The following is a 26,425-nucleotide window of genomic DNA, read 5'->3' on the forward strand; positions in this document are numbered from 1 at the left end:
GCTTGTTTTAGCTTTATTAATGTTAATAAAATTTCCTTTACACTTGCATTATCTTATTATTAAAGATTATTGCTAGAATGAAAAGCATATAGAAATTAAAATTTTTATCTAATTCAAACATATCAAATCATAATTTTTTGCCAGCACGCTAAATAGTCCGATCAAAACCCGTCTATAGAGGATTTTCCCGCTTGTCGCTTTATCAACAGAAACGGAAAAGAAAGTCAAAAATAAATAGGAAAATTAAAATTTAAACGACGCACACTTGCGTAAATATTTTTTCCTCAAAGCGCTCCTACTTATTTTATACTTTAGATTAGTTTTTGTATTGTAGGAAGCAATTCTTTATAAATAACTATAACAAAATATAAGAATAAATTGTTAAATTTTAACTCAGCTAAGTAGTATTTTTATCCGTCATTTTTAAACAAGCCTTTGTGTTCAGTAGCTCGTTTGCAAATAAAGTAGATAAAGTAGGAGTTTAATAACTGTCCGACGCCAGTACTAACCAAACAGAAGTTTGTTTAAAAATACTTATATGGGATAAAAATGTTTTAAAGACACAGATTTTAGAATCTCTTCTTTAGATACAAAAACAAAAAAAAAACAATTGTAAATAATTATATTAACTAAAAAGTAAACAGATTAAAATAAAATGCAAACTGAAACTGAAGTTAAATATTTGGTTATATCATTTTTTATGGTTATAATGTTTGTATATGTAATGACGTATATTTGTATTATATAATTATTTATAAAGTGTAAGTTTTAAAAATCACCTAAAAAATAAATTTATAAAGTCACAGCCTTTTTTAAAAAATAAAACAAAATTTCAGCGATTCATTTGCAACATGTTTTCAAAGTAGGAGCAAGGATTAACAATTTTTAAAATATTTCTCTGATTTTAAATTGTACATAAAAACTACGGCATCGAGTAAAAATCGCAAACCGCAATTTGTTTGTTGAAATTTAGGCCAATATAGTTAAAAAGTTGATGAAAACAAATTTATGAAAGTTGTTATTGTCGTTTGCATAGTTATTTCATTTTTTGTTCAAAATGCGCTTGAAAATGTAATATATATAACAAACTCATAACTTTTGATTCTTGGAAATTGTCTTTTTAGAACAAAACGTCCCAAACTGATATTTTACGAACTCGTGTTACAATTTATCGTAAAGATAATATTGCAAATTATATAACAGTGAAAAATTTTTTTGGTCTAAATTTTGTTCTCAACTACTTATTAGATTTTTAGGGTAGTTTATTGAATTGAGGAATTATCATGGTTTGATATTGTATTACATTTTAGATAGTGACATTCTAATTAAAAAGCATGATGAATCCTATACTCCTAGTGGGCAATAAAATATGTTTGGCAAAAAATGTCAATTAGTGACTTTTAGGTCTATGGAGAGAATTATCGCTCAATCTAAATCAAAAAACAAGTTATCACGGATTATTTGTTAGGTTTGGCAAAAAACGTCAATTAGAGAGTTTTAGTTCTAAGGAAGGAAGTTTTCGCTCAGATATTTATTATTAAAAGTTTTGAATATTCTTAATGTAACATTATTTTGAACCAGAAATTTCTAAGCATTATTATTATGGCGTTTTTATAGCATTTTTATGATTAAAAAAGAAAATCAACTGAGGTTTCGGTTTCATCTTAAAATCCTTTGACTTTAAATAAGACTTTACAATTTATTTACATTTACAATTTAATCTTTGTAAAAGCGTTGTGCAATCAATTCTTTTTTGTTTTGTTATTTTTCGTAAGGATCAGACAAACGTGCGACGCTAATTCAATGCATTTATTAATCAATATTTGATTTAAATGAAATAAAAAATCAAAATATAACGAGAGTAAACGTCAAGCAAGTTGTTTAGTAATTTTAAAATATAAAAATAGTTTTTTGTTTAATATTTAGAGAATAATATTAAATATTTAAATCTAAATATATTTATGATTATATTTTAAATAATTAAAAAATGTATATCTTAAAATTATTGCACAACTTGCTTAAAGTCTAATATCATTCACTTTGTTTTAATATCTACATTTTCGAAACTTTATGATATTAGTTTTTATTACTATTTAATGTCTCTTGTGGTATTAATAATATGATATTTTAGTATTTAAAACGTAAATAAAATTTGAAAACAAAATTTCAATAGTTAAACGCAAAAGGCGATTTTTCGGAAAGATTAAAATACGTACGTCGCAAAGTAATTTTAGTTAATACAAAGTTCGTTGTTTATAATTAATCGTACTTAGGTCAAAACGCATTACCTAACAAAAGAAAATAATACTTTCATAATACGTTTAGCGCAATGAAATGGTTTCCGGTACTTATTAAACAATTATTATAAATATTCCTTTATTAACTTCAATACTTTTGCAACTGATAAGCTTTTTAAATTTAGTTACAGTAACTAAGTTGTTTTAATTTATAAAATGGATGATGAAGTTGACTATAGAGCTCTAATTGAAAAACATCGAGTTGAGACAATTAAATGCTTGGATCTTGATCGGCAGTTTATATTTAGCTATTTGCGAAGTTACGCGGTTTTAGATGATGAAGATTGTGAAATAATATTAAATGCTGGTCCAAGTCGTCAACAAAAATCATCTAAATTTCTTGATGTCTTGGCTATGCGTGGTCCGACAGCTTTTCAATACTTTCTTCAAGCGCTAGAAATCGAGCATGGCCATCTCTATGAAATATTCACGGGAGAAAAAGCAACAAGATCACGTATGTATTTTTTTTTAATTACAACTTTGTATATTTTAACATTAAAAGTAACTATATAATAACTATATATAGTTGTTTATAAACTGTATCACAATATAAAATATTATTAAATTGCTAATAATTAGTTAACAACTTTGTAACTTAAAAAGTTATTGTTAGTATATTTTCTGGGAATCACTTCGCATTAAATATAGATAAAAGTTATTACAATATTTGTATTTTTTACCTGAATATTATAAAATCAAAAAATTTTTATTTTTTAAACACTTAGTTTTCGCTCAAAACTTTATTTTCTCGCTTTTCTTTATCGCATATCGCAAACAGCAAGAGTTATTTCCTTTAACAATTAAGCTATTTATTAAGCTGTCTCTCAAAAATCGCGTTCAATGCATCATAAAAATAAGCAGGCATCAAGTTCATATTGTTCTCATAAAACTATAAACTAAGATGGTTGAAGTTGAGCGACGATACGTAGAAGTACAATGTAAAAAATGGAGCAAACCGTATCACTTCTAGTACTGTGGCCCCACTCATAATTAAAACAAAAAGCATCCTTAACCGTATTTTTCCATTAGAATGTATTAATTAGGCAAAAATCTTACAAATTTAAACAACATGCTGTAAATAAAGCTAAACAAATACACAGTTCGTTATCACGTCTTCTAAAATTTACGCTAACGTAATATTTAAAAAAAGTTTTTTGTTTGCTTTAGAAAATGTTTCTTTTACTCTATGAAAAGATCAGTAGTATTCTAACCATTTTTAGAGCATCCGTTCATTTTATTTTAGTGGGAGCATGATCTGTAAGCTCTAGTTTCATTAATTTTTTTCTTAAAAATTATCATTAGGGGAATAAATTGTCTAGTCACATTCATAGTACAAGCAACGGAAGTTGTTACACCCCTTTCTATGTTTATTACGCCCCATTCTCAAGATGTTGCAAACTTTTCTCCTCATTATACGAAAAACATACAATATTTTTTTTTTAGTTTAAACTTTAACATGTTTAAGTGCAGTTGTAAGTCCTAATTCATTTCAACTAAAAAATCGATTAGCTCTAAACTTCTATTTGTTTATAACAACTTCTATATTATTTTAAAAAACATTCACTAAATTACGAATTATAAAAAAAACTAAATAACAACAAATCTGGAGAACATATCAGGTAAATTTCCTCTCAGGAAATTTCATGTAGATCTATTCCTACTTATAAACCTCCCACCTTTTTATAAGGGTTTTAATAATCTTAACTAAATAAGCTGTCAATACTAATGTGAAGAAATCGTGAAAAAGCAAAACTTATTTAAGGCCACGCATAATCAGTGCACATGCATCAACAAATTTTTTAGCAGAATGATGGTACACGGGTTCATGCACTATTTTTTTTTTTGCTAAAATATCCATATCCTACAGTTGTAAATTTAAACTACTATTTAGGTAGTATAAGTATTTAAAAAGTATTGTAGCGAATAAAAAAATATAATAATAAACTAAAATAAAAATTTAAATTGCAATAATATAGGAATAAAGTTATAATTATAAAAATAATTATCTAAAAATACATTAATGGTAGAGTGCTCGCTCTGTTAGTAACAGGAATTTCTATTGCTTACAAATTACTAGTTAGAGGTTTCTAAATGCACCATGCCTTTGGGTGCCACGTGCTCAACATGTGCTTACTTTGTCAGCACCTTTGTGAATCAAATTTCTTGTTTGGAGTAAAAGTAAAGTTTTAAAATATCATAAGCCCCCTCTTCCCCAACTGGCTATTTTATCATGACGCAATTAACGACTTTTTATTGATGAATTAATACGCACAGGTATTTGTATACGTATATATTCTTGCAATTTATATTAAAATACAGGTGCAATTTATAATTTTTTTTTTTTGCTAAATAAACTCATCAGTGATGAAGATTATGAAACAACATTACATTAGCTGATGTGACATTAACTGCCATTGCAGAATATGTTGAATGCAGCCAGTTCAGGGGTAGTATTGTTAGAGAGTCGGCTTTATTTTCTGCGGACTTCACAAGACAAACTTTTATAATTAAATTGCATTCTTTTAAATGATCTTCAATCACAGATAACCGTGACAATGGACAAGTGGTTCTCCAAGACCAATAACTCGAACGAGTTTATCCGCAATGATTAATCTGCAATTTCTACAATGTCCGCAATGATTAAAGAACTTAAACAGCCAATAACTGTTGCAGTATTACTCATTAAGGTAACAGGTTCAAAACTGCCTTTTAATGCTTGGTTAAGTCCTTTGATCACGGCTTCAAACTCTGCGAGATTCATTCGAGTTGTATCGTCTTGTTTCCTCAGCTATGAACAATCTTTTACTATTTCTCCAGCCACTTCCAGAACTATGCCAATAGCCGAACTGCTTGCAACGCATCGCACTGTTGATTCAAAAGTGTTTTTGACGTTCCATGATCCATGAACAGGTCTTTGTTTACTGATTCTTTCCTTTAGGATGCTTGGTAATTTTGTCACATGTTCATTCATCAGTAGAAAGTAGTTGTGATTGAGAGTCTTAATTACAACTACTTGCTACTCTCTTTAGATAGCTGCAACCAATTCACTATTGGAATATGCCAGGTCAGTTGCCACACCAAAAAAGTTGTCTCGTTTTTAATGTACTTCGTTGCTAAGTTTATACACAGCAATTTTTATGCGCAGCTATGTTTATACATAGCAACTTCGTTGCTATGTTTAGCACACAACCGCCATTAAGTTTTTCTACCAACTTTGAATGTCAAGCCCATGCCATTTAACATTTGATACTTGGGAGCATTATTGGAAACCAGACATTTTTTAGGCAACGTTAGTTTCATTAAAGGTTAGATCAACAACAATTTGATGTCTTACTTTAACTAATTCACCATTCACGATGACATCATCTTTTCCCCTTTGGTATAATTTTTTTTAACAGCGGTTTTAAGTTTTGTGGGAAGCTGCTTGCACAAACACGGGTGGCTTTTTGGAGCAGTACTGAGCTAGGTCGTCATCCATTTCACACATGACTAATAAAGGGTTCCAAAAAAGTACAAATTTAAACTTATTTTCTAGCTTAGTATTAATGATTGCTGTCTAAGTTCACCGATCATACAATAATGATTGCTGTCTAAATTCACCGATCATACAATAATGATTGCAGTCTAAATTGTCACCGATTAATGCAGGAACGTTAGTGAAAACGTTTTCGCTCGTTTTTAACTTGTTTCCTTGATTTTTTAGTCATAATTATAAGGCCAGCTTAAGAATTATAAAACTTGACAGAATAGAAGTACTACTCAAGCGCTGAGTTGGTGGTGGCGAGATTTAAACCCGTATGGTACAACAGTCCGGTTTTTAACTTTTCGTTTGACGCTCTAACCAACAGAGCTATCTATCCATTACAGATGTTTAAACAAATTAATAAGAAACTCACACTTAAAAACTTGACAAGTCAAAAGAATGATATTTACTGGGTTAATGTCGAACTTAAATGAAATTTTATAATCAAATGTGGTAACTTTACTATTTACTTTTTATTTTATTAACAACAATAATAAAACTAACGCCGTTCATTTTTTTTACAACTAAAAACAATTGCATGAGAATTCATTTTCATGCAGTGTTGTGGAAAATGAAAAGGTTTGACATCATAATCATAAAAGCTCCACCAATTATAGAAGTCTCAACTATACTATGTTCTCCTACCGTCTTTGAGAGAAAAATATGAGAATATTAGAACTTATTATTAGTATTATTATTATAGCAAAGCTTTGTTTATAACTATGATTAGTAAGCTACAATTTAACTTTTTATCAGTTCTATGGCGGAGATGGCAACTAGGGTTGGTAATAAGTCGGGTCTAGACCCAGACCAGATCCGACCAATTTAAACCTTGCGCAAGTCTTGTTATTATGGACCCAAAAATCGTAAGTTCAAAACCAGTTAGATCCGTTAACCAAACGGTTTAGGTATAAGTCTTATAAAATCCAGACCATTATACCCAGATCCGACCAACATTTTCTTAATTAATGCCATTCAGAACTTTTAAATGTAATTTTTGAAATTATAAGGCAAATTTTCTAATCTTGATTATTATTAGGCTAATATGCTGTTAAAAACAAACGATGTTTTCAATGGTTAGAGTCTTGTAAGCAGGGGGGGGGGTCCAAAATTTAATTCCTGCTCTGACCATATTCGCGACACTATTGAGGATTATGGCGTCGTGTGAAAAGACTTTTAGGTCTTCTTGGAGCATTTAAAAAATTGAAAGCTATATTTTATGAGAAAGATACACACGACAACGTAGTTTGTGATGCACCCAGATAAATAATTTAACAGATACTCACTCCTTTTTGTTTGTTTTTTATGATTAAATGCTTTAATTTTTAAGTATTTTTATCATTGAAAGCTGATAAAAACTACTTAAATTACACTTTAATTGTTTTGAACCATTAGTGACATATGCACTCAATACCCCACATCCAGTAACGCTACGCAATCTCTTGTTTTTGCATGACAGCAACAAAAAAACTCTAAGACTTTTGCCCCTCTATTCTAATTGTGAGTGTAAAAGGTTTTAAAAAAATTTTGTTTACAACCCTTAAATAAAATTGAAGATTTAATCCATAGTTTCAACTATTTTTAATATAATAAATCTTTTAAAGTTCAAAAATTAGGATTATGTAAAAGTTGTAATCCTCTCAAAATAAGCAGGACTTAAGCTTTATACGCTTTTAACTTTTGAAAAAAATTCTCACTTGACATAAGTAAAAACATATACGATAACCAAACGAGACCAAAAATTGGTATTCTTTCCCCTACATATAGATTGAGGGCACAACCCCCTTACCTCCACCCCCCTCCCTCATTTCAAAACTACTTATCAAGATGCTTCCGATTTCTATTTTCTATTTTTTAAATTAAACAACTTAACTTTTAGTAATTCATTTAACAAAGAATACCTGAAAGCTTTTTATAGTCTTAAAATATATTAAATATTTTGTTTTAGGCTCTGTATCTAAAAATTTGGTGCCTTGGACAGGTAAATTTTTTAATTTTAGCAACTATTTTACTTTGTTCACATTTATTGAATCTTTGTTGGAATATATGATGGATTTTTTGTTATATATATATATATATATATATATATATATATATATATATATATATATATATATATATATATATATATATATATATATATATATATATATATATATATATATATATATATATATATATATATATATATATATATATATATATATATATATATATATATATATATATCAAGCCTTGCCAAGAAGCGCGTGCGGTCGCACGCCTTGTTTGTCCATGGTTAATGTAACTTTTTTAGACAACTTGACCACGTTATTATATATTAAGCGTTTAAAGAATTCGCGGTAAAATAAAGCGCTAAGAAACTAGAGAATAAAACAGCAATACTCGAAGAAAAGGACGAAATATAAAATATATACGAAATATAAAATGTAAATAAAATAAGCTAAAAAAAAGTGAGTATTAAAAAAAGAAAATTGTTGTCAAAAAAATGATATAACTTAATGTTTAAGTCTTTTTGTTTCCTTATTTTAGGGCGTTTGTTATTTTCCACTAGCCAAAGTTGATATTAGTCGAGGAAAAAAGTAGATAAGAATATAACGAAAATAAAGATATTTTTTTATATATAATTTTTTCGCGACTTTTTCCAGTCAGTATATTGAGGAAATACTTTATAATTTGCGCTAGAAAAAATGACAATTTTTAAATTTGTTTTTCAAATATCTTTGCTAAACTTTACTGTTTTTGTGAATGCACAGAAAAGCGAGATTTGTTTATTTGTAAAAAAACTAATTGCTATTTATTTGTAAAAAAGATTTTTTTTAACAACTTTTTCATGTAAAAAAATGAAACGATGTTCCAAAATCATGTGGGCTAAGGCATTATTAATTTACTAAACTTTTTTAACGAAATTTTTAGGAGTCTATTTAAAACATTTTTTGAAGATTTTTAAATATATTTTTAAAGATGCATTTGAGGCATGTCTGAAACATTTTCAGACATGCACTATATGCGGTAAAAAAACATTTATTGAAGAAACTATGTCATTCTTTTACTTAACTTATTTTGTCATTACAAAATTTATTAATCAAATAATATATTTTACGAATAAATATTTATTTTCTTATTTTCCTACTATATAAGTATTGAGAAAAACCGTCAAATATAAATCAATTTTATAAACATTTTTAAAAGCGAAAAAACGTAAAAACGAATAAACGTAAGAAAAAAAATTAACTAAGTTTCTTAGAGTTTTAGCAAACATAGCAAATTAGTATCCTAATTATATGGACTGATAAAAGTCGTGATGAAATTGCAAATCAAAACATTAAATTGTTGCTAATTCGTTTTAAAAGATGTTTTTTTCAACAACGATTCTAAAAAAAAGAACACAAAAGTTGCATAAAAATTTTATTTAAAAAAAAATTTATTTACTTTTTTTAATGATTAGATTTTCTAGTTTATTTAACTAAACTTGATATTTCCACACAATTTTGTTTCATTTTTTGAGGATTTTTGCTTTCTTAGTAGATAAATTAAGCTTTTAATTGCAAATTATTCAAACGCATTATAAGTTAAAAGATTCGAACTGCCGTGGTCAGTTTGTCTAAAAAAAATTACTTATATACATATATATATATATATATATATATATATATATATATATATATATATATATATATATATATATATATATCATATATATATATACATATATATATATATATATATATATATATATATATATATATATATATACATATATATATATATATATATATATATATATATATATATATATATATATATATATATATATATATAGATATATATATATAAATATATATATATATATATATATATATATATATATATATATATATATATATATATATATATATATATATATATATATATATATATATATATAGACCGAGGTTAACTTCCTCTTACTCTTCAAACTCTGTTGCCCTGATGGGAAATTACTTTTTAAATAAAAAAGTGTAGCTTTGAATATTTTAAATTTAGGTAACATGTTTTAGTTGCATTGATTATAAAAAACAGTTTTCTTGAGGCTCAACTGGGGCCTTGAAAGTTAAAAGTGCGCGTACTTACTCCTGGGTAGGATAAGTCAGCGTAAACAATAAAAATGATTATTTTTGTATTATCGAGTGAAAAATTTATATGAATATTTTCATATTTATGTTGGCAAAAGTATTAAACAAAAGTGTTGCATTTTTTTTTTCAGTTTGTAGAAATAATATCAAACGAACCTTATAATATTTAGTATTAGAGCTACTTTCTATAAGAATCAAAAAAACATAAATCAATGTATGTCTTATGAATCAGGCAGAGCCCAATAGTGACACTATTTAAATTTGCCGTATTTTAAGTTTTGTTGATGCTGTTCATATAAGAAGGCAAATTTCCAAAAAAAATTAAAGAAATATTTATAGGTTCTTTAGATATTGAACTTTAATTGAAACATAAACTCTAGATATTGAACTTTAAAGTTTGACAAACTTTTCAGGAGCATGGTGACTTAATGGTGTCGAAAGCATTTTTAAATTTAAAAAAAGAACAAATTATATACTTTTCTATGGGTATTTCACCTGGCTATTGTTTATTGGTTTATTGTTTATTAGTTTAGAACTAAATATAATAAAATAGGTGATGTAAACTTTCGGCCTGTCTTAATATCTTCAAAAATTAAAGCAAAAATGATTTTTTGTCATTTTTGACCATCATTTTCACCTAAAACCAAAATGTATTTCATAACTTTCTAAATTATTTTATCTTATCTTTAGATATAGTACTTCAAAGTTTGACAACTATTTTAAAAATTATTGACCATATGGTGTCATACTTACCTTTAAGCTTGAAATTAAAACAATCCCAATTTTGTTTAATTTTATTATTATTTATTATCTAGGTGAAACCTAAAAAAGGATAAAAAATATATGGTAGGCAGATTGCTTCCCAGATTAAAATAATACACTACTTTTGCTTGTCTGATATTTTTTCGAAAAAACTGTTTATAGGCTTTGTATGTTTTTTCATCACCTTCATCCTTTGATTTCAAAAATATTGTATAAACTTATTTCTTTCTATTAGAGAATTTTATATGGTTACTCGTCATCCATGGATTTTTTAACTCTTTAGTTTTTACTTCAGATGTTATAAATAGACAGTATCAAAAATGCATTTAAAATACATTTAAAATAAGCCGTAAAGTTATTAAATGTCTGATTTAAAACCTTAAGCTTTGTATACATTTTTTTAGGACTCCTCAAATAGTTTTAAATTATCTAAGTTTTGATTTAGGAAGGCTTTATTTAGTGACAAGGCATTTTTTAAAATCACTATTAGATAGAATACTACGTGCAATGTAAAAAATGGAAAATTGATTTAAAAAATCAGCAATTAAAATACCAGATTCAAAGCTTGGATTTTAGAATTGTTTGTTTAAATGTTGTCAAAGGCCGAAGAGGTTAACAAAAACTATATTAAATTATTATAAATAATTAAAAAAAATTCAAGTAATGAATCAAAAAAACATTTAATGTTAGAAAACATTTCGTAATTTAAAACATTCATGTATATGTCACATAAAAAATATATAGGGTAGATTAGAGTATTACGAGCACCTTAAGCAAATATTGGAATATTTTCAAGAACAATTATGCTGTTTCCAAAATTTTTGTGAATAAACAATTTTTAGGGATCACTACTAGATCCACTTAGATATTTCGACACCCAAAACTTTTTCTTAAAACGACAGAGGTTTAAAAAAAGTAGCAAAAGTGCTCACGTTACCCAGACCACTTGGTAATATAAGCACTTTAAATTAGCTCATTTAACTTTAAAAAATAACATTAATAAGGTAAAAAAATACCATCCTGAAATTTAGAACAGATTTTCGTTATTAACAAAACTTATCATTTAAAAATTAAATTTCAAGTCACATTTTATTGAAACAATACTACTTTGTTTTACGCAACAAAAAAAAAATTAGTACGTTATTTTTTCAGTTCTATTAAATCAAACCTTTAAACGATCAAATTTCAAATTATTTGAACTTTATTTACAGAAAAATATTTAGTATTGTTAAAATACTATAAACTTTTACTATATCTTGCTTTATTATAATTTTAAAATGCCCGTAATTGAAACTTGCTTACATTACGTAAATAATTTGTAAACATGATATTGACTTGACTTGACTGATTGATTGAGTTGACTCATTAATATTAATAAGTCAACTAACCTAACTAACTAAGTACATGCCAACTAACCTCAAATATATTTTCAAACCAACTAACCTCAAATATATTTTTTTAATAAACAGCGAACAAATGGTAAAAAGCAAAACTATAAAAAAAACTAATAGAAATGTTTTGTGACAAGCGCTTCTCTAATTTTTCACAAGATCAATTAGTTTCTTTGTAAGTTAAAAAAAAAGCAATGTTTTAAAAGTTACGTTTTTGTACAAAAAATACATAAATCGTTATAACTTGTATACTTATCAAATATATATAATAAATATTTTTGATACAGTATATACTATATTATATTATATTGTTTTATGTATAAATATATATATATATATATATATATATATATATATATATATATATATATATATATATATATATATATATATATATATATATATATATATATATGTATATATATATATATATATATATATATATATATATATATATATATATATATATATTAATAAACTATACTAATATATCTGAAATTAGAGTAAAACATAGCATTGTATATATTATTAAGTTTCATGGTTAACATAACGACGGATTTTAGTTTACATGCAACTCAATCTGCATAATATTAATGATAAGTTTAGAAGATGCAATGCAATTGATAAATCAGAGTCTGTTTTTTATAGGAGCCTATAGCTTCTTTTTGTTTGAAAAGATTTGAATATAACAACTTTCGTTTTTAAAGTTAAGAGATTATTTGAGTGAAGCCATTGAACAATATTGACTAGATCATTATTCATAATTTTGTTCGGTTTTTAAAGTGATTTGTTAGGTGTTATTTTTAAGCAAATTGTTAACAGGGCCTTCAACAGGGAAGGCGAAAGGGTGAAGCTTGAAAGTTTGCCGATGATCTGTTGGTTTTTATTTTTATTTTTTACTATAAATAGAAAACATTTTAATGACTGACACTAAGAAATCTGCTAAGTTTTTGTATATGAGATTGAAACTTTAGTATTCGGAATAAAAACGCTCTTGAAAAAATAATTTAAATTTTAGATTCTATTATTATAATTAATTACAAACTATTTTTTATGAAAAAATTGGAATTAGTTGTAGTTAAATTAGACGGAATCGGGCGTGTTCCATAAGCCCATGAATAGATTACTTTGCTAGCTCGCGCTCGGTTGCACAGATGATGATGCGCTGTGGTAATTATAACGGTAGCTGATTGATTAACACTGAACAATTAAAGCAGTCGACAATGGTAGCACTGACAACTTCATTAGGTTGTGCGTTCCATGGGTGAGCAATGCGGTTGTTGAAGAAGTTGAACGAGACATTTGTTGTCAATTTGACAATAAAAACGCTAGTTTTTTAAGTAATTATTAATTAGAATTGATAATTACTTAATATCTAATTTTTAATAATTACTTAATAATTAATAACTAATTAAGTAGTAATTATATTAAAGGGATCCCCAGCGCGAAAGCAGTATTCAAAAGCGGGTATTTGTCCCTTTTTTGTTGGAATTGAGAAGCTAGGGATCAATGGAGATAACTTTTACATTGTATAAACTGCATCAATTCAATCAATTGCAACAAAATTTCTACATAGATTGGAAAGAGGCATACATTTGTCTTACCAGCTCCACTGTGATGTATATATATATATAAATATATATATATATATATATATATATATATATATATATATATATATATATATATATATATATATAGAGAGAGAGAGAGAGAGAGAGAGAGAGAGAGAGAGAGAGAGAGAGAACTTCAGAGGTGAAGAGGTGAAGAGCTTCACCTAAAGAGGTGAAGAGGTGAAGAGCTTTAGAGGTGAAGTTCTGAGACAGCTAAATGAAGACAATTCTTCGTGGAGTTTTAAATGTGACTGTTTTCTTGGCTTCAGGGAGTCATGCTTTTCTAGATAAATTGTTATAAAGTTTTCTCAATATCAACTTTAATTATTTATTTAATTATTGTGATAATTTAATTATTATTATTAATTATAACATTTTGTTTGCATGTGAAACAACACACATGATTGGGAAGTAAATGGAAACTTTTTTGCTGGTATGGAGCTTATTGGTTGCCTCAACACTGTCATTGCATCCCGTTTGAAACAAAATGTAAGACGCCATCAACAATAGAGCTCCAGAATGAGTGCCTATTACTTCTCTCCATTGTCTCTAAATGAGTTCATCAGAGAGTATGGAGGTGTCATCCGAAGAACCGCTGTCGAACAAATCCGAAGTATAGCTGTCGAGAAAACTTTTGTTATTTATTTTCTCCTCATATATGAAAGAGAAAATAATCGCTGGCAAATCAAAAAACAATTATTGTGTACTGCAACTTTCGAGATAAAGAAAAAAGTCGATAGGGCTAAGCTTATCACTAATGTTATTTTAAGGCAAGGTATGGATGTTTAAAACAATTGCAGTCAGGTACATGATATTGGATTCAATATATCAGGTGCTTACAAGGAAGCTAGAAGATAAATTTATTCGGAAGCTTTGTACATTTCATGTAGCGGTCACAGTTTGAACTTGATTGGTGCGTACGCAGTTGAATCAGCCATAGAGATCAAAGTATCCTTTGAAAATATCCAATCTTGGTACGTATGTCTTGCCTGATGGAAGATCCTCACTGAAGCGACAGGAATTTCACTCCATAGACTTTTTATAACAAGATGCAGCTCTCGTATCAAATTGATCAAACCACTTGCAAAGAGGCCGAGAGAAATGTTGGCAGCTTAACATGTCATAAAAAACCTGGATTCGACCAGTGAGCAGCTCAGCCAAGCAAGAGACTTAAAAAAATGATTATCATCTTTTGAACTTGTATTTCTAATTACGATTCGGTTTAAAATCTTTACCTTAACGACTTTAGTCGTCTTCTACAATCTGAATCCATTACCATTGATGACGAGTTACGTTTGATTAGACAGCTACTGGAAAATCTTAAATGGATTAAGGGCTCTATATTGCAAATGTTTTGGTTGTAGCTGTGGCTGGAAGGCTAGAATTCAAAACTTAACTTGCTGCTAAAAGAAAGACTAAACTAAAGCACTTTAACGATGAGACATCAAATAAAGCCCATTTCCATGAGAGTCAAACAAAAGAATTCAAAGTGAACGTTTTTAATGTTGGTTTAAATATCTTATCCAGCAGATTGATTAAAGATTTGAGACAAGCATAATGATAATCTTTCCGCTTAAAATAAAGCTTAAGAATTTGCATGGTTTTATCCGAGAAATGTGAACAAAAAGAATTTCATTGAAGAAGTTCACCGTTTTAACAATGCATTGTTAAAGCGGCAAAATTTTCCAATGAAATTCTTTTTGTTCACATCTCTCGGATGAAACAATTTTTAAGCAAGGAAACCCAATGCAGCTACTCAATTAAATCTTTGAGACGACGCAAACAAAGTTTAAGATAACAAAGTTTAAGATAACAAAGTTTAAGATAATGTTTTTATATTTATGATATATTCTTGCTATTTCGTTTTTACGTCGATAATGTGTTTAATTAATGTATTTATAAATTTATTTATCAACACATTAATTTATAATTAACGTATTTATGAATTATACATTTACTTTTAACAATAGTTTTATTTTAATGAATAAGTTATGTAGATCTGACTATGAGATCTGTTTATTAAGTCTGTTAAATTTACTCAAAATTGATTAACTAACCCAATTCTTCTCTAATGCATTATAATATATTTTTTAGTTTTATCTGAGAAAGCCCTTCTAGATCATGATAGAGACTACCTTCTTAAAGAAATAACAAAACTTGAAGAGCAGAACCGAAGTCGTGCGTATATGTATTCCAAAACAATGAGAGAAAAAGTAACTTTGGAAAACCAATTAGAAGATCTTAAAAAAGAGCTCAAAGAAAAGGAAAAAAAAATTGAAATAATGGAAGAAGAAGCAAAAACTTCAAGTAAATTAGTGGAAGAACCATCGCAGTTTCAAGCTTTCCATTTTACTGAATTGATAAAAGACAATTCAGAAAAAGCAAACGCAATTATTGTGTTACAATCACGTCTACTTTTAATTACAGAAAGAAATGAGCGCCTTTCCAACCAAAATGAACAGTTATTAAAAAAAAACGAGGAGTTGATGTGTCAGATACGTGATCTTGCAATAAAATACGATTTCAAAAGAATGGAATCAAAACGTTTATCAAATCAAGTAAGTCAAAATAGTGGTAGTTTAAAGGAAGCTTCTGATTGCAAGAAAGAAATCTATTCACTAAAGTTCAAACTCATTCAAGCCAACGAAAACACCGATATAGCTGAAAAGAAAGTAGATGAATTGCAGAAAATAATATCAGAGCTAAAAATGCAACAAAAGCTCGTTCAAACAGAAAGATGTAATGAAGTCATTATTAAAGGCCAGGTAAGTCAAACCAAAATTTTTTTACAAATCCTGTTTTGTGATTTTTTGTGATGAAAACTTTTTTTGTCATTATGATAAAATATTTTACAGATATTTTTTCTTATTTAAAAGTTAATTTTCGGAATTTTAAATAAGCTTATTTTTTAGATATCTTATTTAGTTTATTTTGGGATCTATGTTGAGCTATTTTTAAAAAAACCTTTCTTTGGTACTTTTAGTAATTTTTTCATAAAAAGCTGTGGGTGGAAGATATGATTACATGTTATTTTTAATTTTGAGAAAATTACTTTAATTAAGTTTTAACTACTTTTAAAATAAACTTTTAAAGCCATGCTTTAAAAGATTTTCCCAGCTTATACTTTAAATCTAGTTCTTCGGCTATTTCGATTTTTTTTTAAATAGTAGGAGTAGACCAAGCTTTTTTTGATGTTTGATATGTCTAACTTCCAGACATGGAGAAAACTCTAAGCGTTTATGTTTTTACTTATATCAAAAAAAGATGCTTTGCATTAAATTGTGATGATTCAAGTCTGGGAACTAAAAAGCACTAAACTTTGTGACGTTCTTGCTCCAAACATGAGAGCAACATGTTGATATAGCAATATGTTGATATAGCAATATTATCATTATATCTTTTTTTATAAGTATAAACATGTAAACTTTTGGAGTTTGCTTTATGTCTGGAAGTTAAATATCCCAAATATCATCAAATGCTGGATCTGTCTTTAATTAGGTATAATAAAAAAATTATAAATATGTTATAAAAATGCATTATAATATATAGCAAATGTTATCATTATTTCAGATGTAAAATAATGATGTTATCCTTATTTTACTACTTTATTTTGAAAACCTGAAACGCACTGTTGTTATACTGTTGCTATGCTAAAAGGATTTTAACAGGTTTTGAATTGAAATAAATGCTAAATAGGTCGATATCCCTAGAAAGATAATTTTGGTGAATAATAATCAATTAAAAACATTTTAAACAACAACTAGGAAACCATATAAAAAATATTTTTTTTATAACTTTCATGTCCTTGCAACAAAAAATAATGGCGCTATTAAAGAGATCCCTTTAAGTATGTAGTATTTACGATTTATAATGCATTTTTATAACATATTTATAATTTTTTTATTATACCTAATTAAAGACAGATCCAGCATTTGATGATATTTGGGATATTTAACTTCCAGACATAGAGCAAACTCCAAAAGTTTACATGTTTATACTTATAAAAAAAGATATAACAAATAGGAACCTGGATCGTTTTTTAAAACCCTTTAACTTCTGAAACAATTTTTTTTATTTAATTGTTCTAAATATTATATAATTAATTTTTATTTTTTACTGAATTTTTACTAATTTTACTTTTTACTTTTGTTTAAAAATTTATTTTTTCCGCCAACACACTTATGCAACACCCCTTGATTGCATCACCCCTTGATTACTTTTCTACATTTATTTTATTTTTATATTTTTTTGTTTCTTATTGTAACTAAAATTTAAATAAATATAAATAAATGATAAATGAATAACAACTAATAAATGAAACTGACAAATTAAAAAAACTTACAATTACAAGTTAGTATTAAAATAATAATAACAAAAATTGTTTCATAATCACGAATCACTTTTTTCACGTATAGATTCCTATCTTCGCAGCCAAAATTTTTGAATTGTTTTCTTCTTTGTTCAATAATCTGAGTGGATTGGTGTCTGTCATCTTCATTGTGTACAGAGTTTACCATATCTGACACAATTGCATTTTTTTTTTGAATGTTTGTTTAAAATAATTAAAGCCGTCATTTCCTAAATCACTTAAGTCCAAAACTTTTAACAGTTTGTTTAAAAATTTAAATCAAAGTTTTCTGTAAGATTTACAATTTTTATTTTTATTATTAAAACTCACTAAAGCTATATAAGCTATATATCTACTCAAATGTTTAGTTTCTTAAACACCATATTTTTTTTTTTTATATATTTTTTTGGTTAGGATTTTGAAAAGTTTGAATAAATAATTAAATTTGTGTGCTTTTGAAAATGAAAGGTCTAATTGTTAACAACGCGCTGTTTTTAATATATAAAAAAAAAACTTTAAACTTTAAATACCATAGTGTCAAAATTAAAAAAAAAGAAAATTTAATCACAGATTTTATGACCTTTGGTATACAAGCTTATATTCATAAAAAAATTATTTTTTTGGCATTTGGATGGTTTCTAATATAATGTTCTTTCAACTTTTCAAACAACTACAATCTTTTATGTTTCAAAACGAAAGATGTTGATGAATTCATTACGTAAACTTGTTAATGAATCCGTTTAAACTTGTTGATGAATTCATTGTATAAACAAAAACTAAACTTGCTCCGTCTTGTTCCTCATTAATAAATTAAGGTTTTTGAAAAAAACTTATTTTATTTATGAATGTTCCTTATAAATAAAGTCTTATGAAAAGACATTACTTTATTCGAATCAAACTAAAAAAAAATCTTTATATCATTGTATAATTAATATACAGGACTTTCGTAATATATTTTTAAAATATGCATGTAAGATTAAGATTTTAGTGCACTTTAATAACTTATATAACTTTTCGTTAGTTAAAAATAATGTTTGAAGTTTCAAAATATTCGCCTTATTAAAAAAAAAAATTCAATTTTTTGAAAAAGGAAAACAAATTAAAACACAATTATAAAACTTTAAAACTTTTGTTTTCAACAAGAAGCCAATATAATACATAAATATAAGTCAATGACTAAAATTGCTACCAGCATTAAGTTTACGTTTTTTATTCTAATTATTCCTCAAAGTTACTATCAGAGATAGATAGAAGTCACTATCAGGGAGATCTTTACATTCAGTAGTCGGCCTGGAGTACAACTCGTTATAAAACTCATTAAATCTTCAGGAATGAATTCTTATAGTTTGGTAAGTTTTCCACCTTCGTTTTTTTAAGAGTAATCTTGCCACTTAGGTAAGTCAAACTATTTATCTGTGGCACAGTGCCAGCATGTTTAGCCATAAAAAAGGTATGATCGACCAAATCATTTTTATTGATGAATGCCTTGGTGTAAGCTTTTTTATTACGTCATATGAATATACAAAATGAAACAGATTACAAATAAAAAAGTGAACCTTTCTTTGAGGGTATTTTTACCCCCAAAACTTAATTTCTGCAAAAAAATAAGACTTTTTGTATTGTTTGGTGCTCCAAGTTTTAAAATCTCGAAATTTTTTTGAGCTAGAGCAATTAATAATTTTTCTGAGTTAATTGTGCAGACGGTCGTTTTTTTTTTAAAACTCTTGAAATTATTTTTATTTCAAATCTTGAAATTGTTATTTAAATGTTAAAATTGTTATTTAAATCATGAAATTATTAATTAAAGACCATTTTATGTTCGCAGTTTTTGACCTGCTAGTGTAGTCACTTTTTCTCTCAAGACCTGTGGGCGCCCCCCTGTTTTTATGGTTGAAAGAATATATTACATGGTTGATATGGTTGATAGAATATATTACTTTGATTCAGAATCATACAAAAGCATAGATCTGAAAACCAGGGAAAGTAATCTAATTTGATATTAGAGTTTAAAAAATTACGCTAAAAACGTTTACATTTATCATATGATCATCAATTGATTATGATATGTTTACTATAGGAGAAAAATATCATAATAAAATATAGGCAATGCAAATGAAACTACTATGCTTTAAGGGTTAAATATCTAAGAATTGTAAATTGTTTCATTTAGAGTCATTTTACTTATTATAACTGCATAAAACAGTTATACTTATATCTAACTTAGTTTATACCTATGTCTTACCAGGAACTTTGCCATGATATAATATGTCGAAACATTTAACATTAATTTGTTGTAAACATTACTTCAAAATTATCTAGATATATTGAAAAGTTGAAATTTACCTGCAAGTAAACTTAGAGTACTTTGATGGAATTTCATATCTTTTGTGACTGATGCAGAGCTTTCATATGTCCTGGTTTTACGTAGGAGAGCTCAGCGTTAAATTAATTAAGTTTAAAACTTTCATTGCGCTATTCTACGTAAAATCAGGACATATGGGAACCATGTTGATTATGATCGTCCGATTAACGAGCTTGTTTAATCTTTTTATGCTTGTACTCAAAGAAATTACTTTCTTTCCTTTTTCTACGACTGGGAATAACATGATTCTCCATGGCAAAACTATTTATTATATCTAAAAAAAATAACGATGTGAAACTTGACTGATAAAAACAACAACTGTGGCAATTATTTGATTTTTAAGCCACAGAGGAAAGAAACTTTTTTTACAAGGGTGTATTTGAAGCAAATTTTCCCTTTTAATAAAAACCAAAAGTTCCAAGCTGGCTTTACTTGTATAAGAAGCTGACATTCAAAAAACCTTTTAAAAGAAACTGATGAAGCATTAAAGAACGCTAATCATTGAAAAAAAAGATTTTGCAAAAATATCAAATCAACCTATTTTAAAAACACTGATTCATTTATGAGGAACCTTTCCATATTAGTAATAGTAATAGTAATTTATTTGAGCTATGACCGATAATTCGGTGAGTGCATTAAGTACGCTTAGATAGCTATATCATTATTCAGCATAGTTACGTTATTTAAAATCCTTATTTCAAGTTTAGTTTTAAAAGAATTCACAGAAATATCGTTAAAGACATCAGTAGGTAGTCCATTCCAGTATAAAGATGCTCTGTTTGTTAAAAAAAAGTCCCGAGGCGAAAAACTTGTTATTTCGCGATTATATTTCATTTGATGACCTCTTGCTGATTGAAAACTTCTTTGCAAAATTTCATTAATTAAATTTACTTTTTCAATTCCATTGAATACCTTATACATTTGAATCAACTCACCCCGAATCCGTCGAACAACTACAGTAGTAAGACCCATTTTATCTAATCTTTTCTCATAACATAGCTTTTTTAGTGGCCATATCATTCTTGTAGCACGGTGCTGTACCTTTTCTAAGAGAGTAGTTTTATTTTTAAGACATGGAGACCACACAGCAAATTCAATGAACAGTCTTACAAAAGTTGTGTATATAATTTTTAGTAATTCACTATTTAAACTTAAAAATGTATTCCTCAACATACCCAAAACTTTATTTGCTTTACTTGCACATAGAGTTATTTGATTTTTTTATTTCAAGTCAGAGGTAAATGCTACACCAAGATTTTTTCCAGCAACAGTGGTATTTAAACGTATATTTTGCATAAAATAAGTTCTTACGGGGTTATTTTTACCAAAATGTATTATCAAACATTTCTAAAAATTAAATTATAATAGCCATTTGTTGAACCAGTTGACACTTTATCTAGGTCATTTTGCAATAGGTTAATACTTGCTTCACAATCAACCGCTGATAATACTTTTGTATCATCAGCATACATTTTCAAAATATTAACAAAGTTCTCAGCCAAATCATTAATATAAATAATAAATAGTAAAGGGCCAAAAACCGAGCCCCGCGGTTCACCACTAAATGTATCCTTCCAAGATGAGACAATTTCTCGCATGACAACTCTTTGTCTTTTATTTTTTAGAAATGCTTCAATCCATTTTAACAAATTACCAGAAATCCCATAACATTTAAGTTTTATCTGTAGTTTTTTATGGGGCTCTGAATCAAATGCCTTTGCGAAGTAAATTACATCTACAGGTATATTCTGAGATAAATAATCCAAGATTGCATCTAAGGTCTCAATAAAGTTGGTTGAACAAGATTTTTTATAAACAAGCCGTCAGGGTTAGGGTTGATTTTTCGAAAGAAGATTATTTGCATTTAGAAAATTCATGATTAAATCTCGCACAACCCCTTCTAGAATTTTACAAGGTACAGAAGTGAGTGAAATCGGGCGATAATTCAACAGCGACAGTTTACTTCATTTTTTAAATTGAAAACTAATATTGGCTGATTTCCACTGAGCAGGTAGTTCACTAAGCACAATGGAAGCTGTAAATATATGTGCAAGCGGTAGAGCTATTCCATATGTGCAATTTTTAAAGATTAAAGGTTTAATAAGATCTGCTCGACGAGACTTCTTTGTATTTAAACGTTCTAATCTGTTAAGAATATCTTTGTATGAGATTATATCAAATCCAAATTTTTATTGATTCTAAATGCAAATGCTGGCAAATTAAAGTCATTCTCATGGACAAATACATCTTGGAGCTTGTTATTTAGTAAACTAACGATCTGATTTGGGTCATTTGTCACTATTCCATTTTCTTTATGTAAAGCTTGTATTGAGTTATTGATCTTTTATTGGTTATTTACATATTTGTAAATTATCTTTTGGATTTTTCTAAGCCAATATTATTAGTTTTTTTTTATAATTTTGTCTGGCTTTTCTTGATTTGTTTTTGACTATCTTGCAAATTTTTTTGTATTCATTCACAAGAGAAAAAGCTTTCCACCCTGAGAAACAGTTGCAAAATCTTAGGGTCTTTTTTAATTTTATAAATTTTTCAAGATCATTGCTTATCCAAAATATTCGCTTTTTTTAATAATATCTAATTTTTTAAGTGGAATGTATAGTTTGTACGCTGTGTTCATGTTTAATATAAATATATTATACATTTCTTGGACCGATTTGCCTTTAAAATACGTTAACTAATCCACATTGGAAAACAATCTATTAATTGAATCAAAATTTGCTTTCCTATAGTCTCGTACAGTTACTTCCTCATTTATAAAACATTTCTGATAAAAAAAAATTGAACTGGATGTAATTCAATTTGGAATAACCTTTCTCTTTTCAATTTGGAATAATTCTTTTGTGTTGTAAATAATAAGTTAAGAGTGTTAAGGCATTTATTGTTCGATAATTGAAACGTCGGAGAAGAAACGTGCTGAATGAAAAATTGATCACTCAAAATATCACAAAATCTGTATTCATGAGAGCTATCATTGTTTTCAATCAATTTTATAACACCTTTGGACCATTTAATGTTTGGAAAATTAAAGTCCCCCATAACTATAATATCCTACAAATAGCGTTTGTCAACATAGGATCTTGCAGTTTCAAATACCTTGTTACAGATTTCCATATCAACTATTTCATTTGATCTGTATATACATCCTAATAAATTACTATCGTTACAGATATAAAATACAACCCATATTTGCACAATTTTGTCCGGAACTCAGAATTTTATCTTCAACTTGATAAGATACAAAATTGTTATCTATGTATATTGCAAAACCACCACCAATTCTACCATCTTTACGATCATTTCTATACAAATAGTAACCATTTACATCACAACATAATACCTTGAACTCCTCCATTTTATTATTTAGCGATATTGTATTTAAATATAAACATGTAATGTGGTCAATCGACTTGTAGTTTCTTAAGTTTGACAATTTTGTTTCCACGGATAGCATATCGAAATGTAGTATCAGCAGCAAGTTGAGAGCTTATTTCTTTCTGGTCTTAAATGAAAATCTAACATTCTCTCTGCTTCAATATAATCTGGTGAAATATACACGTTTTTAAGATTACTAATGTTTCTAAGATTACTAATTTTTTTTATTGATACAAAATAGGGTTTCTAATACTGAAATTTTCTAATTTAACTAAAATCGGACCAGTTGTTTCCTTTTTTTATTTTTGACCGCAATCTTCTCACATTTTTTGTTTTAACCTCGGCTCCAAGTTTATTAAATAATTCCGCAAGAATTTCCGCAAGATTTATATAGCTCTTTACCTCGAAAACTATAAAAATCATTGTTTAAAGATTTTAGAGATCTTTGTAAAACAACACACTATCTAGATATTGGAATCAGCTAAACATTTTCTTGGCAATGTCACAAAAAAGAAATAAGGCTGGGTGAATAAAAAAAAGCAATTGCTATTACTCAGCGTTTTTGGAGTAATTGCTCAGCTTTACGTAAATAAAAATTTGAGTAAAATTGTTCAAATTTTTATTCACGTAAAGCTGAGCGATTTACTACAAAAACGCTGAGTAATTTCTCGGCTTTACATGAATAAAAATTTGAGCAAAATCTCTAAATATTTTATTCACGTTAAGGTAAGCATTTAATTGAAAAACGCTGAGTAATAGTTCTTTTTTATTCACCCGTCCTATAGTGTCCTATGCAAAGTGTTTTTCACCTTTTCACTACCACATTTAACCATATTCTTAAAAAGTCTATTAAAATACAGCAAATTTTACCATTAACTTCTGTGATTCCATATATGCTGCGATAAAATCATAATCACTAAACATACCAATAAAAGCCTGCAAAAAGAAAATCATCATATTCGATGTCTATGGTCCCCACTGGAGATTTAGAAACCTTTTGAGCTTGGTAAAAAAATATTTTGTAGCTTTTTATATCGGGTCAATGTTAAACGACTTTCAAAAGCTAAACGACTTTAACGACTGTTCATTTTTTATCCTAAACTATATATGTTGATTAGTAACTTAAGAAGGGCATTAAAATTAGTTTTTAATTACGCAGTACAACACCTGATTTGTTTAGGTATCCGCTAACTGTTTTCGGTTTGAAGAAGAAATACATACTTTAAAACAAACAAAAGAGGAGTTGAACAATAAGATTGAAGCATTAAAACAAAAAATTATTCGGCTTGAACAAGAAATAGAAACGCACAAGGAAGAGAAAACGTTCTATTTAAATGAAAGACAACAAGCAATATGTGATCGTGATCAAATGCACGAAGAACTAGTTGAGTTACGTAGACATAACAAAGTGCTTCAAGATATAAAAGAAGAAACCGTGCAAAAGCAGGTTAAAATATCTTCTGAATACGAAAAAAAAAACAAGGACCTTAATTTTGAACTAGGTAACAACATTTTTTTTATCGGATATTTTTTTACTTTTTAACTTACCTGAAATTTGTTTTGTGATTTTTTTTTTTTTAAATATTGCTTTATTTTTATATTTTAGAATTGCAAAACTTTTTCCAAATTTCTATTATACTTTATGATAATGATAATACCTTTTGTTTAAAAACTTCATCTTAGAAAATCACCAAAACTTCATTTTAGATTGTATCAGGGAAGAGTTAGCTTCCAAAATATGTGAACTAAACTTAGTAAAATCCAATGATATACATAAAAAGAATACATATAAAGAAAAATGTGATAATGAAGTAAATGAATATGATTCGAATAGAGAAGAACCTCTAGATGATTTGGATAAGCAGATAGTGAATTTACAAGTATATGAAATATAAATTAGATTTTTACTTTTGTTTTAACTATATTTGAACGAATTAATTTTTTAAAAACGAATGTATTAAATCAAACTTATTATAAAAGATAACTTTTTTTTGTTTCGTAGAAATCATCAAGGGTTATTTCACAACATTTGCGTCAATCCAGTAATATTTCAAACACTGAACCTTTTTTCGATCTTACTCTATCTAACCTTTGTAACCCGGATGAAATATACGCAAGGTTGCAAAATCCAATATCTGCTTGTGCTCTAACGCTCACAAAAATGAATTTAAAACATTCTCATTCAAGAAGCTATAAAGAAAATCAAAACTATTGCTTGATGTATCAAGAAGATTCGGATAGCTCAAGTAAACAAAAAGTTTCAAGAACGTAAAAAAAGGAAAAAAAAATTAAGAAATTCAGATGATTATATTTATTTACAATGGATAATGTATATACGAATAAAAATAATGTAGTAAAAATTAACGGTAATATAATACTAGCAAGAAAAAAACAATTGTTTAATTACTGCATTACAAATGCCCGCGTTTATGTCCTCCCATTTATGATATAAAACACAACGGAGATGCTTTATTTTCAGAAAATATTTCATATAATCACAATGCACATTGTCAATACATTTTTTACATTGTTTGATGTATCAAAACTACTGTGACTGTACAGTGATGGTAGTTCATAAAACTACAATAATTTTTTTACAATAATGTTCATAAAACTACAAT

General features: G+C 27.3%; 1 protein-coding gene across 1 annotated transcript; it reads left to right on the forward strand.

The window, feature by feature from the left end:
* The first annotated feature begins 2,027 nt into the window (after positions 1 to 2,027).
* Positions 2,028 to 26,164, forward strand: LOC100202437 (caspase recruitment domain-containing protein 11). Its single transcript, XM_065802921.1, has 6 exons — positions 2,028 to 2,751; positions 7,769 to 7,801; positions 15,796 to 16,466; positions 24,985 to 25,306; positions 25,512 to 25,684; positions 25,807 to 26,164. Exons 1-6 carry the CDS (start codon positions 2,454 to 2,456, stop codon positions 26,074 to 26,076), a joined length of 1,767 nt encoding a protein of 588 aa, XP_065658993.1. The 5' UTR covers positions 2,028 to 2,453; the 3' UTR covers positions 26,077 to 26,164.
* Positions 26,165 to 26,425: the final 261 nt, after the last annotated feature.

Source organism: Hydra vulgaris, chromosome 08 (assembly GCF_038396675.1).
Source record: "Hydra vulgaris chromosome 08, alternate assembly HydraT2T_AEP".
NCBI classification, from domain to species: domain Eukaryota; kingdom Metazoa; phylum Cnidaria; class Hydrozoa; order Anthoathecata; family Hydridae; genus Hydra; species Hydra vulgaris.